This window comes from Taurulus bubalis (assembly GCF_910589615.1).
Source record: "Taurulus bubalis genome assembly, chromosome: 6".
NCBI classification, from domain to species: Eukaryota; Metazoa; Chordata; class Actinopteri; order Perciformes; family Cottidae; genus Taurulus; species Taurulus bubalis.
The window spans coordinates 6,763,966-6,782,061 of record NC_136594.1 but is presented as its reverse complement, the minus strand read 5'-3'; the positions used below and the strand labels follow the sequence as shown (position 1 = coordinate 6,782,061).

Sequence of the window (18,096 nt, the reverse complement as noted above, 5' to 3'; positions counted from 1 at the left end):
TATCTGTGAAAGTGGATATAAACTTGTGTTGAACTGGTTAACCGGATTCACAAAGTATTTTCTCACATGTACCATAATTCTCTGGAGATCGGACTAAAAACAGTAGAAATATTCATCACGTGCTGCATTTTTAACCACCAGTTTATGGTATTTATAAGACATTCTCCCTTTATTGATTATGCTACACATAACTGATACAATCATTTTGGTAATTTAGATATTGCACAAAACATATGAATTTATATTGTTTAATTAAACATCTAATCTTACCCAAACGGTAATTCATTTGTGTTTTTATATTTTTGCACATATATATTCTATATAGTCGTGTTCTTGTTCAAAAGTCAACATGACTCACTGTTTTGATTCAGGTCAGATTACAAGCTTCTGGTATAGATTGAACATGTATAGTAGTAAAGTTTTCAGTTACAAAGTCAAAAAAGTTGATACACTTATAAGACTTTCAGCCTTGAGAGACATCTCTCTCCGACTACATCCTAGTGGGACTTGTCCACATTTCCTGAGGTGATTTTAACGCGTCTCCAGCTTTAGTTTAATTGGATTTAGGGGTCCGACAAGGCCTTTGAAATCCATCTTCAAAGGGATCTGTGGAATGGACAAATTCACTCAATCATAACTTGTGATCTCTCTTATTACAAATCTAGCTTGTACGTGTCTTATTATGTAAAAAACAAAACAATCATGTAGACCATGTCTACCTCGGTATGTATTTAAATATAATCACCTCTGTCTCTTCGCAGACGGAGAAACTGTAGTACTGCAACATTTCCACTAAGGCCAGTTTAACCATCAGCTGAGCAAATCGCATCCCCAAACAGTTCCTCGGCCCGAGCCCAAAGGGCATGTAAGCGTACGGGTTGATGCTCTGCTTGTTCTGCTTACTGAACCTGAAGAACAACAATGCAGCAACAAAGAAAACAATATGTCACATTTGAATACATGGAAATGACCTCATTTTAGCAATGCATCCACCACTCTTCTTAAGAATTAATTCCCAAATGTATTGTAGCCCACTGGTATGAGGGATTAAGTCATTATGAAACGTTCAAAGCTGCACACACATATCCACACGTTTACAGAATACATATTTACAGAACACACATATACACTGCAGCAGTTACCTGTCAGGTCTGAACTCCTCTGGCTCCGGCCACAGCTCAGGGTCACGCTGAAGAGCGTAGACTGGAATCATAACAACCATGTCCTTTGGGATTGTGATCCCACTGATCTGCACCGTTTCTTTGGCAATTCTATCCAGACGTCCAGCAGGAGGGTAGAGCCTATTGACCAAACAAGACTATTTTAAAATACTGTGTGTCTTGATCGGAGTTAATGTTCAATACCTAAACTTGTACCCAATTGTGTATTCTAGAAACACTGTTTTCGTTGGCCTAGAATTTGTTAAATTTTCTATAGCTTCAATGACTGGGTAAGAACTTTTCTCTCTCTCTTCTTTTCATTGCAACTCTTAGAGTTGTTATGACTCCAGGGGTGGCCATGTTCTGGTCCAGACTTATTTACCGTGACAAATATTGGATGGATTATCATGGATTTTGGTGAAGACATTTATGTCCCCCTGAGGATGAATTGTAATAATTTTGGTGATCATCATGAGGTCAAATTGTCTTGATATGTTCAGTACTTGGGTCTTTGAATCAAACACCTGCTAAACTAATTCCTTCAACCTCAGCTATAAACGTTATAATATAATATTAGCATGCTAACATGCAAACAAATAGGGTGAATATTGCCTTCTAAACAGTAGCATGTACATGTGTTTACTTGTTAGCATGTTAGCACCAACTAGCACAAGAAAAGGCTCATTACCTCAGACTCTCATTGACAACACTGTCTAGGTACTCCATCTGCATCAGATCTTCATATCGGATTGCACCCTATAGAGTTCCAAATCACGCTTTGATTAAACACAGTTCAGATTTTATATACACTAGTTTCATAAATCAAGTGTAATGCAGAGAATGACTTCTGTACCACAAACCTCTGGTTTACCTTATCAGGGAAAGTGGAGTCTATCTCCTCTTGCAGCCGTTTCATGACTTCAGGATTTGTTGCCAAGTTATAGGCCAAGAAAACGAGAGTGGTAGTACTGGTCTCGTAACCAGCAAATATAAAAATTATGGCTTGAGATAAGATCTCATGATCAGTAAGACCTGTCAGGAACAGGGAGGGAAATGAACCTTTGGTGTGAATGAATACATGTGAGTGTACATTTGTGCTTCGGTATGTAAGTATGAGTAGTTACCTTTATTCTGCTTTCCTTTACTGGCTTCATTAGCAGTCTGAGAGTTGATCATATTTTGAAGTACATCTCTCGAATTCTGAAAAAGGGTCAGATAATTAGTTATGTTGACACTTAAAATGTAAGAGCATTGGACTTTTGGGAATATTTGGATTCACATGATTGTTGTGTTTATTTCGCTGGAATAGTAAACCAAAGTCATGCCCATCTTCTTATTTGATCAATAAATGGTGAGGATTTGGTGTTCTTTTGAAACAGCAGTTGGCAAAACAATCTCTCCTCAAGGTTGATCTAGTGCCTTTTAGCACTTTTATAAAAACATCACAATACGATCACAACCGGTTTTGATTGATAATCAAACATTTATCTGATGTTGAAGATCAAGTGATATGATGGAAAGCTCCAGAAAAGCTACAAGATGGACCTTGAGGTGAGATTTTTGTCAGCCGCTGTTTCTGAGGGCAGGATAACATTGAAACAAAATGATGAGCAAGCATTGAGATCCTTCAAGTCACAATCAGGACTGGTCAGTTGCGGTTTGTAAACACAACATTCAAAGTTGGTCTCTCTTTCCAGGTTTCACTCTCATTTTAGAACAAGGCTTTAACCCCTTGGTGTCTGTGTTTGATCCATATCGCCCACCCCGAGTCACCCATGTGTGTGGTCCAGACCTGGGGTGAGCTCCCATTGCGTTCGGCTCTGATCTTCTCCAGAACATTTGTAAAGAAAGTAGTCGAGGTTTTAGTGAACATGGAGACACCCAGCCACTCAAAGAGAGGATGAAGTACAGGGAAAACCTCTGAGAAGGAAAAGGGCGTTAACAATTGCAATTTTAGTCACTAAACTGCTGTTTTACAATAATATAAAGAAGAGAAAGTCAGCATGGAAAAGCAGTGATGCACCTTGGAGAAAGAGAACAGAAAAGGGGAGTCTGAACAACTTGGAGGCGTGGCCGATGATGGGACTTGAAGGGTTGTTGATGGAGTCCACATCCAGACTGAATGCACAGCTCGCCATCACATCGATACTGTACGGCCCAAAGAAGCTGGAATACACACATTACAGCAACCACAGAACTTTTCATCTCAACCTCTATTTCCAGACTCTACACGTTTCATATTATAGGGCAATGAAGGTTGGTCACTAATCTTATTGTTGGCCTGCCACTAATAATAAGATGAGATGAGGGTAATAAAAAGCATACACTATAATGAAAACTGTGATCTAACTTAGCTTCGAATAGGGACGTTCTGGCACGATAGATCTTCAGTCTAATATTTCAAACCAATGACAAATACTAGTTTGGGTTTTAATTTGTTCTACATTTTTGGAAACCCATATATTTGCTTTCTTGCAGAGAAGATTGATACAACTCATGTATGTCTATATGAAAAATATGAAGCTACAGCAGTCAGTTAGCTTAGCTTAGCACAAAGGCTGAACACAAAGGGATACAGCTGGCCTGGCATCATCCAAAAGTAACAAAATCCACCTCATACCAATACCAATGCCATATTGTAAAAGTGTTCAGTTGTTATTTAAAAAGCTGCAATTTCTGTGTGAGGGTGCAAAAACAACAATCATAGCTATTAAAAATTCATATGGTATTTCTCACTCTTTTACAGCAATAACTTCATTATTGTGTCCCTTGGACTGCAGGCTGGCTGTCAGTTTGCTGGAAATATTTTTCATGATGCTAAACATCTTAGACAAAGGGAAAAGTGCAAAATTAATAGAAGTACATGAAAGGTGAAGATTTAAACAAGAATTTACCCAAATATAAGTTGAAGAAGTGATGAAAATTGTCAACTTTTACCTCTTTTATATGGCCAGAGGTGAAGGATGGGGTGAGGATGTTACGAATCCGTCTCCATTGATCATCCTCAGCAATAGACACTGTGTCATATAGTTCCCCGTTCAGACGTAAATTCTAAAGGGACGAAGTGGTCAGAACACATGCATTTGGGGGTTTACAATCGTAAATATTTATAGAAAAGCTCTTCATAGTCCCCTTGAAACAACATTTTTTTTCAAATTTGGCAGACCTTTCGACTCTAGTTTGAACTGATTAATTCATTGGCTAACTTGGTAGGGGCAGTGCACATTAATGAAACATCACTGTAATTGCACCAGACTTAGCCAAGAGGTTATTTTTCATCAGTAGTCCCTGATTAGATTTTGGTGGTCACGAGTCACTGTGACCTCACAAAATAAAAACGTTAGGCCATAACTCAAGAATTAATTTGCTATTTTTTGACAGTTTCACACAGATTCCTAATAGGATAAGATGACGAAGCGATGACATTTTGGACAGACATGGATGTAACACAATGGCATACAATGTGACATTTTTTTTCAGAACTTAAAACCAAAGACCTGCCTCTATTTCACTTTCCATTTTGAAGACACATTCTCACAACTTGTCCCACGTTAAAGGGTCTTTTGTACTATTCATTGTTAATCCTGCGAGTTCTTCTCACCCTGCGGTTTGTAAAGTAAGTGAAGCACTCTTTCACCAGGATGGTTTTCAGCATCTTAGGGTCCATCACAGCCAGCACTGGTGTCCTGAATTCATACATTCTGGACATTTACACAAACACACATTTACATTTTGGGAATTCAGTGTAAAATTCTCGTCATTGCAGCAGAAGAGTGTTTGCTACCATTAATAACAGTGCTAACATAAGCAGCCAAGTGAGAGGTTCAACAGTTCAATGATAATTGATGGCTTAATTATTATACGTAAATAGCTTTATAGACTCACCCCCATACTTTCCCATACTTCTTAGCACTTTGTATGTCATCTTCATAGTAAACCTTGTGATAGAAATACATATGTATCATCAGTAATTATTCCCTCATTCAAATGAAAAAATAAAAAGAATGTATAAAGATTTACATACTTTGCAGTGCCTGCCCATTGTGCCCCAGTACATGTACGGCCTGGGACCTGGGATCCCTAACTTCTCAAATATTCCATAAGGCCGGTTGCCATATCTGCAGAACAGCAAAGCATTAAATCATGTTTTTAAAGTCACATCGTGTCCGTCAAACACTTTAATTTAAATGAAAAAGAGGCTAAACTTGGGTGACTTGGTGCAATCAGGTCACCTGAAGTACAAATAATCGGTTTAAAAAAAAATTCCACCTTACATGACAAAAACGCAGATAAATGCGATCAGTAGAATCCACGTTTCGACAGAGAAGAATGGAAGGTAGCCCATGGCTCTCTCTTGCTCGGCCAAGTTGGAGTGAGCTACATTTGGCACTGAGCTCTGACTGAATGTGCAGGAGGAGGTGTGGCTTCTTTTCTTTGTCTTGAAAAGAACTTTAGCCACTTCCACTCTTGTGCAGGCACATTAACACATAGTGCTCCAGTTTCTGACCCCTACACACACATACGCCTGGATACGCCTCGCCATGTCTCTGTGTGAGCACAGATTGTGAATATATGTTTCAATAAAGATTTGACAATAACACAACTGAGTATATGTCTCTAGATTCGTTTAGTAAAAGTGTGTTTACTGGTTTGTGTTATATTTTGTTCACTTCTACCAGAAAATATATGGACAGCCGAGAAGAAATGAAGATGACTTGTGTATAACTTCTTGTTTTCCTGAAACATTCAAATCACAAATAGCAGGACATATGCAAGAATAATATCTAAAGAAAATTAAGAATATACTACATATTACTTTAAGCTGTTAATTTGAACATTGCGTGAGTCCTATCTTCCTTAACACAAGCAATATAATAATTTAGGTGACAGATAATTGTAAATGCTGCTTGGTCTCTTTCTGTCAATGATTCACATGACACTGCCTGCCGGCCTGCCATTGGTTCAACTCTCACACACTTCCTTACTCAAAGGTAAATGCTTCAGATAAAAACCAGTGGTCAGTGATTGAGGTGTTAGTGGAGCTTGTAAGAAGAGAGAGAGAAAACCTGCAGAGATGGGCTTCTCCTTCTATTTCTCCGCTGAGACCTGGACCCTTCTGGTGGCTCTCATCACACTGATCTTTGTGTAAGTGTTTGAGAACATTTGTCCCGGTCACATGTGACGTGTTTGTTTGTCTGTGTGCTAAAAAAATCTTCTCTTTCTGTTCTGTTTTTGTTTTGTTTTACTTTACAGGTATTCCTGCTGGCCATATGGAATATTTAAGAAATTGGGCATCCCTGGTCCCCAACCAGTCCCTTTTTTTGGCACTATGCTGGCATATAAAAAGGTTGGTAAACATATTTTTCAGAAGCAGTATATCCTAGATTTAAAAGGCTGAGTAAGGCACAAAGTGGAGGAAAGTTGAGGCATAATGTTGAGCAAGACTTGTCTTTCCTGTTCTTAAATTATAGGGTAAAGTTAAGAACTCTGCCTTGAAGTTTTAACAGTGTACTTGTATCACGTGAGGTGGTGTTGTAGAGTTTATATATCTTTAATTTCCGGAAAGGAGGAACTACTGTAATAGCCTTTTCAGAGTAACATTTCTTTGTGTAAAAGACTATGTACACCACCCTTTGAGCTCTGGGGCGTATTCTTCGTACGTGGTTCAACAAAGTCGATCAAATGCCCTATTATCCACCTTAAATTATTGCATTGTGAATGCAGCATAACGCCGCCTCCGCTGGTCGGGCTAGAGTCACATAAGCATCGGAAAATATCAAGTTAAATGTCTAAGCTTTGGGAAAATGTATCGGCTAATTTTAAGTGCCTCATCACCCAAATCAATCAGATTGTATTTATTTAAATGTGCCTGCTGGCTGTATACAAATGACTATATACTTATGAGGATATACGTACTGTCTGCGCGTATGTATCATATATGTGTATATACATGTATGTGTAGATTACCATATAACTAGGAGTTTGAATATGTGTATGGGCGGATCAGCACCTTCATCATTTTCTACAATAATGATATGTATGGTGTACTAATAACACTGTCATATAATTATGAGTGCTTTAACACATCCATAAGTTTCTTAAGCGCTAAATAAACGTTAGGAACAGCACGCCAACACTGTACAGACATGTACCACTTGCAAAAAAAGCTCAAGGCTATGATCTAGTCTGTGAGACACTGTGATCCAGTCTGCATAGAGTATGTGAGACGGGCGATGCTCTGCTGCGCCGTGTGGTGTTCAATGTACGACTCAAGGAGGTCTCGGCAGAATCGATAGCGCGTGAGAATGGATCTTGGCGATATCAAATAACTCTCTCCCTATAAAACTAATATAATATCGCTCCTTCATCAATGAGGAAGTGAGCTGCCTTTTTTGTCTGGTGGGGGTGGCCAACTTATCCAGAGAATTTCACTAAACCTGCTCTGGAGCAGGTTTAGTGAAAGACGTTGGATTAATCGAATAAACATTTGACGACGTTAATATGCATCGTAGCGACTCCAGTCTTACATCACTACATAGTCATGTTACAAATAGTTCCACCATGTTAAAAGTGGACACTTCATAATCTGTATATTATTATCCTTTTACATAGGGATTCGTTACCTTTGACGAAGATTGCTATAAGAAATATGGAAAGACATGGGGGTAAGGCTGCATGTTGTGTGTGTATGTGTGTTTCTGCATGCATATAAAGTGTCTCTGTTTATAGTGTACCTGTTTTATGAGGTCGGTTGATGTGTCTGCATAAAAAGCTTACTTGGTGTTACTTTATTTTTCTATTCTTTCTGTTCTATTCCAATCTTATTTAGCATTTTTGACGGCCGTCAGCCCGTGCTGTGCATCACAGATCCTGCAATGATAAAAGCTGTTCTGATAAAGGAGTGCTACTCTCTCTTCACCAATCGCAGAGTAAGCAAACTAACTACACCGCACATCCAGTCACTCGTTGTGGTTGCTTGGTCTCTCCTCATCGTCGGTCTGTGTTTCTCTGTTGCAGAACTTCCGTCTGAACGGACAACTGTACGATGCTGTGTCCATCGCTGAGGATGACCAGTGGAGGAGGATCCGCAGTGTCCTCTCGCCCTCCTTCACCTCGGGAAGACTGAAAGAGGTACAGCATCCTCCCGCTCTGTACCTCCTCTGCCCTCTATGCATGTTGAAAAGATTTTTATTTATTTATAAATGTTTATTAAGAAGCATGCACAAAATGTACAATCAAAAGCACAACTTGTTTTTTTTATTGAACAAAAATAACAAAGTACATTATTTGAAACAATGCAGCTAGATTGCTGAGAGGTCTACTCTCTGTCTTTTATTTATCTAGGTGGTAAAAAAAAGTCCACTTTACAAATGTTGTATGAAGGTTTGCATGTTTTGAACATGGAGAACAAAACACTGCTCAACGGTTTAACCTCACTGACAAGTGAAAGGGAAGAAAATGACAAAGAATAGAAGAAATCATCCGTAAAATAAATTAGAAACTTGGCATCAAAAGGTGTGCAGATTTAAATAGGATCAGGTTCCTATTTCAGTGTCAAGTGGACAATAATGCAGCCTGTACTATTACCATATTACCAGGCTTGTTGCTGAAGCAAAGCCAATCTTAAAACGTTTACAATAGAAATGAAAACTTAGTGTCGGCTTAGTACTGTCTGAATTGGATTACAGGATATCAGATGAACATACTACGGGTTGATAAATCACAGTTTAAACCTCCTCAATATAACCACCAAGAAGAATATACATATATATACATATATATATATATATATATATATATATATATATATATATATTAATTATAGTATTTCAGTCAGCTTTTCCTTCTGTCTGTCTGTGTCTCAGATGTTTGACATAATGAAGCACCACTCTGCTAACCTGACCACCAGCATGAAGAAGAAGGCAGAAAAGGATGAGCCTTTAGAGCTGAAAGAGTAAGAACACAATAAATTGACCCAATAATTTAAACCTATGCCAGATAATGTTTAAAGTTAACTATTTTTAAATCTCTGATGTGTGTGTTTGCCCTTTAGGTTCTTTGGACCCTACAGTATGGATGTAGTAGCCAGCACAGCCTTCAGCGTCGACATAGACTCCCTCAACAACCCCTCAGACCCTTTTGTCGCTAACATAAAGAAGATGCTGAAGTTTGACCTTTTTAACCCACTCTTCCTCTTTGCTGGTACAGAAATCCTTTCATAAAATGCAATTATTTATCATTTTGTCTTTCATCTGGCTGGAAAACCCAAAATATCTTTGCTGTGAATGTTTACAGTCACTGTCTGCCCTGTGTCCTTAATACATGTGTTGCTTTCTGCTTAATTCCAGCTTTCTTCCCCTTTATGGGTCCAGTTTTGGAGAAGATGGAGTTTTCTTTTTTCCCCTCGTCTGTCACAGACTTCTTTTATGGTGCACTGCAGAAGATTAAGTCTAACCGAATGCACAGCCAGCAAAAGGTATGACTGTCTGTGCATCCACATCTCTTTGCATCAGCAGATTCAGAAATACAATCACAATCATATTTGTATACTTCTAGAGTCGAGTGGATTTCCTTCAGTTGATGATTGACTCCCAGAAAAACAATGAACTCAGTAAAGAGGAAACAAATAAAGGTGACACACACGTATAGTATCTTACACATAAAAGCACAACTTAACATTATTCTAAATGTATCTCCTTGCTATCTCGCCAGGTTTAAGCGATCATGAGATCCTTTCTCAAGCAATGATTTTCCTCTTTGCTGGCTACGAAACAACCAGCAGCTCTCTCACTTTCTTGGCTTACAATCTGGCGAGAAACCCTCATGTCATGAAACAGCTGCAGAAGGAGGTCGACTCCACCTTCCCGAACAAGGTGCGTTGGGAGTGGAAAGAGGACAGACAACAGTTGAGGTTGCAGGAAGGCCTCAAATTAATACATTTAATATGGCTTTCATTATTTATAGGGTCCTGTTGAGTACCAGGCTCTGATGCAGATGGAGTATCTCGACAGCGTCATCAACGAGTCTCTCCGGTTGTACCCCATTGCTGCACGTCTGGAGCGTGTGGCCAAGGCAACTGTGGAGATAAATGGCCTTGTGATTCCAAAAGATATGGTTGTCATGGTACCCACATGGCCGCTGCACCGGGATCCTAATCTGTGGCCCGAGCCCGAGGAGTTCAAACCTGAGAGGTACAGAAAGAATTTATGTGTTTTAGGTTTTACCATAACTGCTGCAGAAACAACCTGAGCTCATGTGTGTGTGTGTGTGTGTGTGTGTGTGTGTGTGTGTGTGTGTGTGTGTGTGTGTGTGTGTATCCTCAGGTTCAGCAAGGAAAACAAGGACACTATTGACCCCTACACGTACATGCCTTTCGGGGCCGGACCAAGGAACTGCATTGGGATGCGATTTGCTCTCGTGATGATGAAACTAGCCTTGGTGGAGATCATGCAGAGCTTCAGCTTCTCTGTGTGTGAGGAGACTGAGGTGAGACCACACTGGTTGTTGTTGCTTTTTTCATGGTGAATGAATAATCATAATTTATGGTGTATGTGTTTTTCTATTAATTGTTAGATTGATTGGGATATCGAGGGTTATGTAATGCCAAAGATAGCCAATCATGAGTGTTGCAAAGGTCTGTCTGTTTAAAGATCAGTAGCCTTGTGTGTGTTGTTTTACCCTTTGCGATACTGCCAGCTTGTTCCACATTTTGTTGATTTTGTTTACAATTATTTTCTCTTCACATGTAATTTTTCCTGTCAGATCCCTTTGGAGATGGACATCCAGGGCCTGCTGATGCCAAAACGACCAATCAAACTTAAGCTGGTGTCACGTTCTGAATCCTCAAACTAATCAAATAAAAAAAAGGAACAAGATAAAAGATTATAAACATTGCTATTTTGATCATGGTAGCCTATTAGTACAGTCTGTATCAGTTAGTTATCTTTTGTTCCCATTAGTTGCTATATTGAGTAGTGTTCTGTCGTTAAAAAGCTGCAAAATCTCAGTGATGGTGCAAAAAAACAAAAACAATCACAGCTATTAACCATTTATTACTCACTCTTCTACAGCAATAACTTCATTATTGTGTGCCTTGGACTGCAGGCTGGCTGTCAGTTTGCTGGAAATATTTGTCATGATGCTAAACATCTTGGACAAAGGGAAAAATGCAAAATTAATAGAAGTACATGAAAGGTGAAGATTTAAACAAGAATTTACCCAAATATGAGATGAAGAAGTTAAGAAAATTGTCAACTTTTACCTCTTTTATGTGGCCAGAGGTGAAGGAGATATTCACTCCTGTTTAATAATGCACCTTCGCTAAAAACTACAGTGTCCTGCTGCTTTAGGAAATCAACCTTTGTATGTCTCCCGCCGGGAGCATTATGTTGTCCGTCAGTCCGTTCATTGTCGTGAATACAATATCTCACGAATGTTTGTAAGAATTGTTTTCAAATTTGGCACACATGTCTACCTGCCACTACTTGACTTTCCATTTTGAAGAGACATTCTCACAACTTGTCCCTTCAAGGGTCTTTTGTACTATTCATTGTTAATCCTGTGAGTTCTTCTGTAAAGTAAGTGAAGCACTCTTTCACCAGGATGGTTTTCAGCATCTCAGGGTCCATCACAGCCAGCACTGGTGTCCTGAATTTATACGTTCTGGACATTTACACAAACACACATTTACATTTTGGGAATTCAGTGTAAAATTCTGTCATTGCAGCAGAAGAGTGTTTGCTACCATTAATAACAGTGCTAACATAAGCAGCCAAGTGAGAGGTTCAACAGTTCAATGATAATTGATGGCTTAATTCTTATACTGTAAATAGCTTTATAGACTCACCCCCATACTTCTTAGCACTTTGTATGTCATCTTCATAGTAAACCTTGTGATAGAAAATACATATGTATCATCAGTAATTATTCCCTCATTCAAATGTAAAACAAATAAGGATGTATAAAGATGTACATACTTGGCTGTGCCTACCCATTGTGCCCCAGTACATGTACGGCCTGGGACCTGGGATCCCTAACTTCTCAAATATTCCATAAGGCCGGTTGCCATATCTGCAGAACAGCAAAGCATTAAATCATGTTTTTAAAGTCACATCGTGTCCGTCAAACACTTTAATTCCAATAAAAAAAGAGGCTAAACTTGGGTGACTGAAAAAAATTCCACCTTACATGACAAAAACGCAGATAAATGCGATCAGTAGAATCCACGTTTCGACAGAGAAGAATGGAAGGTAGCCCATGGCTCTCTCTTGCTCGGCCAAGTTGGAGTGAGCTACATTTGGCACTGAGCTCTGACTGAATGTGCAGGAGGAGGTGTGGCTTCTTTTCTTTGTCCTGAAAAGAACTTTAGCCACTTCCACTCTTGTGCAGGCACATTAACACATAGTGCTCCAGTTTCTGACCCCTACACACACATACGCCTGGATACGCCTCGCCATGTCTCTGTGTGAGCACAGATTGTGAATATATGTTTCAATAAAGATTTGACAATAACACAACTGAGTATATGTCTCTATATTCGTTTAGTAAAAGTGTGTTTACTGGTTTGTGTTATATTTTGTTCACTTCTACCAGAAAATATATGGACAGCCGAGAAGAAATGAAAATTACTTCTGTATAACTTCTTGTTTTCCTGAAACATTCAAATCACAAATAGCAGGACATATGCAAGAATAATATCTAAAGAAAATTAAGAATATACTACATATTACTTTAAGCTGTTAATTTGAACATTGCGTGAGTCCTATCTTTCTTAACACAAGCAATATAATAATTTAGGTGACAGATAATTGTAAATGCTGCTTGGTCTCTTTCTGTCAATGATTCACATGACACTGCCTGCCGGCCTGCCATTGGTTCAACTCTCACACACTTCCTTACTCAAAGGTAAATGCTTCAGATAAAAACCAGTGGTCAGTAATTGAGGTGTTAGTGGAACTTGTAAGAAGAGAGAAAACCTGCAGAGATGGGCTTCTCCTTCTATTTCTCCGCTGAGACCTGGACCCTTCTGGTGGCTCTCATCACACTGATCTTTGTGTAAGTGTTTGAGAACATTTGTCCCGGTCACATGTGACGTGTTTGTTTGTCTGTGTGCTAAAAATATCTTCTCTTTCTGTTCTGTTTTTGTTTTGTTTTGCAGGTATTCCTGCTGGCCATTTGGGATATTTAAGAAATTGGGCATCCCTGGTCCCCAACCAGTCCCTTTTTTTGGCACTATGCTGGGATATAGAAAGGTTGGTAAACATATTTTTCAGAAGCAGTATATCCTAGATTTACAGGCTGAATAAGGCACAAAGTTGAGGAAAGTTGAGGCATAATGTTGAGCCAGATTTGTCTTTTCTGTACTTAATATAGGGTAAAGTTAAGAACTCTGCCTTGAAGTTTTAACAGTGTACTTGTATCACGTGAGGTGGTGTTGTAGAGTTTATATATCTTAAATTTCCGGAAAGGAGGAACTACTGTAATAGCCTTTTCAGAGTTACATTTCTTTGTGTAAAAGACAATGTTTCACAATTTTGTTACATTTTTAACAATGAAAATTCCCATTTTCCCTTTTTCTATTTTATGATCTGTCTGTGTTTAAAGATATTTCATTTTATTGTTATTTAATAGAAGAATAAGAGCTTTAAAGTGAAGATGTTGGATTAATCGAATAAACATTTGACGACGTTAATATGCATCGTAGCGACTCCAGTCTTACATAACTACATAGTCATATTACAAATAGTTCCACCATGTTAAAAGTGGACAATTTATAATCTGTATATTATTATTCTTGTACATAGGGAATCTTTCCCTTTGACGAAGATTGCTACAAGAAATATGGAAACATATGGGGGTAAGTCTGCATGTTGTGTGTATATGTGTGTTTCTGCATGCATATAAAATGTCTCTGTTTATTATGACGTCGGTTGATGTGTCTACTCTGCATAAAAAGCTCACTTGCTGTTACTTTGTTTTTCTATTCTTTCTGTTCTATTCCAATCTTATTTAGCATTTTTGACGGCCGTCAGCCCGTGCTGTGCATCACAGATCCTGCAATAATAAAAGCTGTTCTGATAAAGGAGTGCTACTCTCTCTTCACCAATCGCAGAGTAAGCAAACTAACTACACCGCACATCCAGTCACTCGTTGTGGTTGCTTCATCTCTCCTCATCGTCGGTACGTGTTTCTCTGTTGCAGAACATCCGTCTGAACGGACAACTGTACGATGCTGTGTCCATCGCTGAGGATGACCAGTGGAGGAGGATCCGCAGTGTCCTCTCGCCCTCCTTCACCTCGGGAAGACTGAAAGAGGTACAGCATCCTCCCGCTCTGTACCTCCTCTGCCCTCTATGCATGTTGAAAAGATTTTTATTTATTTATAAATGTTTATTAAGAAGCATGCACAAAATGTACACTCAAAAGCACAACTTGGTTTTTTTTTATTGAACAAAAATAACAAAGTACATTCTTCAAAAAAATGCAGTCAGATTGCTGAGAGGTCTACTCTCTGTCTTTTATTTATCTAGGTTGTAAAAAAAAGTCCACTTTACAAATGTTGTATGAAGGTTTCCATGTTTTGAACATGGAGAACAAAACACTGCTCAACGGTTTAACCTCACTGACAAGTGAAAGGGAAGAAAATGACAAAGAATAGAAGAAATCATCAGTCGAATAAATTGGAAACTTAGCATCAAAATGTGTGCAGATTTAAATAGGATCAGGTTCCTGTTTCAGTGTCAGGTGGACAACAATGCAGCCTGTACTATTACCATATTACCAGGCTTGTTAAATCATCATCAGCATCTTAAAACGTTTACAATAGAAATAAAAACTTAGTGTCGGGTTAGTACTGTCTGAATTGGATTACAGAATATCAGTAAATCACAGTTTAAACCTCCTCAATCTAACCACCAAGTAGAATGCAGGGGGCTCAAAGCATGAATAGTATTTCAGTCAGCTTTTCCTTCTGTCTGTCTGTGTCTCAGATGTTTGACATAATGAAGCACCACTCTACTAACCTGACCACCAGCATGAAGAAGAAGGCAGAAAAGGATGAGCCTTTAGAGCTGAAAGAGTAAGGACACGTTATCCGAATAATTTAAACCTTTGCCAGAACAGAAAATGTATAAAGTTAACTCTTTTTAAATCTCTGATGTGTGTGTTTGCCCTTTAGGTTCTTTGGACCCTACAGTATGGATGTAGTAGCCAGCACAGCCTTCAGCGTCGACATAGACTCCCTCAACAACCCCTCAGACCCTTTTGTCGCTAACATAAAGAAGATGCTAAAGTTTGACCTTTTAAGCCCGCTCTTCCTCTTTGCTGGTATAGAAATCCTTTTATAAAATGCAGTTATTTATCATTTTGTCTTTCATCTGGCTGGAAAACCCAAAATATCTTTGCTGTGAATGTTTACAGTCACTGTCTGCCCTGTGTCCTTAATACATGTGTTGCTTTCTGCTTAATTCCAGCTTTCTTCCCCTTTATGGGTCCAGTTTTGGAGAAGATGGAGTTTTCTTTTTTCCCCTCGTCTGTCACAGACTTCTTTTACGGTGCACTGCAGAAGATTAAGTCTAACCGAATGCACAGCCAGCAAAAGGTATGACTGTCTGTGCATCCACATCTCTTTGCATCAGCAGATTCAGAAATACAATCACAATCATATTTGTATACTTCTAGAGTCGAGTGGATTTCCTTCAGTTGATGATTGACTCCCAGAAAAACAATGAACTCAGTAAAGAGGAAACAAATAAAGGTGACACACACGTATAGTATCTTACACATAAAAGCACAACTTAACATTATTCTAAATGTATCTCCTTGCTATCTCGCCAGGTTTAAGCGATCATGAGATCCTTTCTCAAGCAATGATTTTCCTCTTTGCTGGCTATGAAACAACCAGCAGCTCTCTCACTTTCTTGGCTTACAATCTGGCGAGAAACCCTCATGTCATGAAACAGCTGCAGAAGGAGGTCGACTCCACCTTCCCGAACAAGGTGCGTTGGGAGTGGAAAGAGGACAGACAACAGTTGAGGTTGCAGGAAGGCCTCAAATTAATAAATTTAATACGGCTTTCATTATTTATAGGGTCCTGTTGAGTACCAGGCTCTGATGCAGATGGAGTATCTCGACAGCGTCATCAACGAGTCTCTCCGGTTGTACCCCATTGCTGCACGTCTGGAGCGTGTGGCCAAGGCGACTGTGGAGATAAATGGCCTTGTGATTCCAAAAGGTATGGTTGTCATGGTACCCACATGGCCGCTGCACCGGGATCCTAATCTGTGGCCCGAGCCCGAGGAGTTCAAACCTGAGAGGTACAGAAAGAATTTATGTGTTTTAGGTTTTACCATAACTGCCGCAGAAACGACCTGAGCTCATGTGTGTGTGTGTGTGTGTGTGTGTGTGTGTGTGTGTGTGTGTGTGTGTGTGTGTGTGTGTGTGCATCCTCAGGTTCAGCAAGGAAAACAAGGACACTATTGACCCCTACACGTACATGCCTTTCGGGGCCGGACCAAGGAACTGCATTGGGATGCGATTTGCTCTCGTGATGATGAAACTAGCCTTGGTGGAGATCATGCAGAGCTTCAGCTTCTCTGTGTGTGAGGAGACTGAGGTGAGACCACACTGGTTGTTGTTGCTTTTTTCATGGTGAATGAATAATCATAATTTATGGTGTATGTGTTTTTTATTAATTGTTAGATTGATTGGGATATCGAGGGTTATATAATGCCAAAGATAGCCAATCATGAGTGTTGCAAAGGTCTGTCTGTTTAAAGATCAGTAGCCTTGTGTGTGTTGTTTTACCCTTTGCGATACTGCCAGCTTGTTCCACATTTGGTTGATTTTGTTCACAATTATTTTCTCTTCACATGTAATTTTTCCTGTCAGATTCCGTTGGAGATGGACACCCAGGGCCTGCTGATGCCAAAACGACCAATCAAACTTAAGCTGGTGTCACGTTCTGAATCCTCAAACTAATCAAAAAAAGGAACAAGATAAAGGATTATAAACATTGCCATTTTGATCATGGTAGCCTAATGATACAGTCTGTATCAGTTTGTTATCTTTTGTTCTCTCTTTTACCAATATTCATCCTAAACTAAGTGTTACCTGTGTTAACAATAAAGTATGGTTTGGGTTTTCCTCATGGGCACTGCCCTTCTTATATGTGATTTGATCACTGGAACAGCAACATGCAACTTACCGGGGCTACAAATGATCAAAATGTGGACGAAAATCAGAAGCAAGACAGACATTTTGATACTTAAAAAAAATAAAAAATACAACATATGAGGGAAATGTGTTTCCCAGTAAGTCACATGTCAGGAGGTCAGGTGAAATGACAAAATAACACAAAACATCTTCCACAACAGCACCACCCACTATTGTGTTGTCGCTTAACCATGCAGTTAAATCAACATGTGTTTGATAACAAAAGCTTTACCAAAGGAAGTACTAATATTTATTGCAGGCTGACAGACTTTCATTATAGTAAGCACGTGTTTGTTTATTTCTTTCCACCTGCTGTTGAATATAGGACCGAAATAAAAAAAGGGTTTATTAAAGTATCAGGCAGTGAGTTAATATTTAACAAGCTATTTCAGTAATAGAGTGCATTAAGTGGCCTACTGTGACTATGTTATAATGGCTGTGTGCCGGTCTCTCTGGATGTTTTATATCACAGCAGCGCACTCGTGTGGATGCTCTGTTGTCATTCTGTATTCATTGTTCCTGCCACTGCACAGATCCATTATCCGCGTTTTTCCACCATCTTGTTCTTTCCATGTTTATAAACAGAGGGTAGAGATTACAAAAAAAGAAAAGAAAAATCTGAGGCGCAAACCAACGACACCACATGTTCTTGGTGATTGAGGAACATTTCACATGTCATCTGCTGAACATAATTGAAATATGTGATATTACACCAGACCTGTCA

At 39.1% G+C, this 18,096-nt stretch overlaps 3 protein-coding genes across 3 annotated transcripts; 2 read left to right on the top strand and 1 right to left on the bottom strand.

Annotated features, from left to right (window-relative positions):
* Positions 1–177: 177 nt before the first annotated feature.
* Positions 178–12,661, bottom strand: LOC306738236 (cytochrome P450 3A30-like). Its single transcript, XM_079220065.1, is given in 15 exon segments — positions 178–606; positions 746–908; positions 1,143–1,301; positions 1,849–1,916; positions 2,032–2,192; positions 2,285–2,360; positions 2,953–3,080; positions 3,184–3,326; positions 3,897–3,985; positions 4,098–4,211; positions 4,730–4,732; positions 4,735–4,861; positions 5,046–5,098; positions 12,137–12,230; positions 12,348–12,661. Coding segments are annotated over 15 exon segments (1,524 nt in total). The 5' UTR covers positions 12,419–12,661; the 3' UTR covers positions 178–531.
* Positions 6,235–12,358, top strand: LOC306738234 (cytochrome P450 3A40-like; the record flags this gene model as incomplete). Its single annotated transcript, XM_079220063.1, has 13 exons — positions 6,235–6,305; positions 6,414–6,507; positions 7,773–7,825; positions 7,990–8,089; positions 8,178–8,291; positions 9,026–9,114; positions 9,214–9,362; positions 9,509–9,636; positions 9,717–9,792; positions 9,873–10,033; positions 10,125–10,351; positions 10,484–10,646; positions 10,923–12,358. The coding sequence occupies 13 exons, from the start codon at positions 6,235–6,237 to the stop codon at positions 11,010–11,012; spliced, it is 1,515 nt and encodes a 504-aa protein (XP_079076189.1). The 3' UTR covers positions 11,013–12,358.
* A 482-nt stretch (positions 12,662–13,143) lies between the features above and the next one.
* Positions 13,144–17,138, top strand: LOC306738140 (cytochrome P450 3A40-like; the record flags this gene model as incomplete). Its single annotated transcript, XM_079219969.1, has 13 exons — positions 13,144–13,214; positions 13,318–13,411; positions 13,964–14,016; positions 14,173–14,272; positions 14,361–14,474; positions 15,149–15,237; positions 15,337–15,485; positions 15,632–15,759; positions 15,840–15,915; positions 15,996–16,156; positions 16,248–16,474; positions 16,611–16,773; positions 17,049–17,138. The coding sequence occupies 13 exons, from the start codon at positions 13,144–13,146 to the stop codon at positions 17,136–17,138; spliced, it is 1,515 nt and encodes a 504-aa protein (XP_079076095.1).
* Between the last annotated feature and the right edge of the window lie 958 nt (positions 17,139–18,096).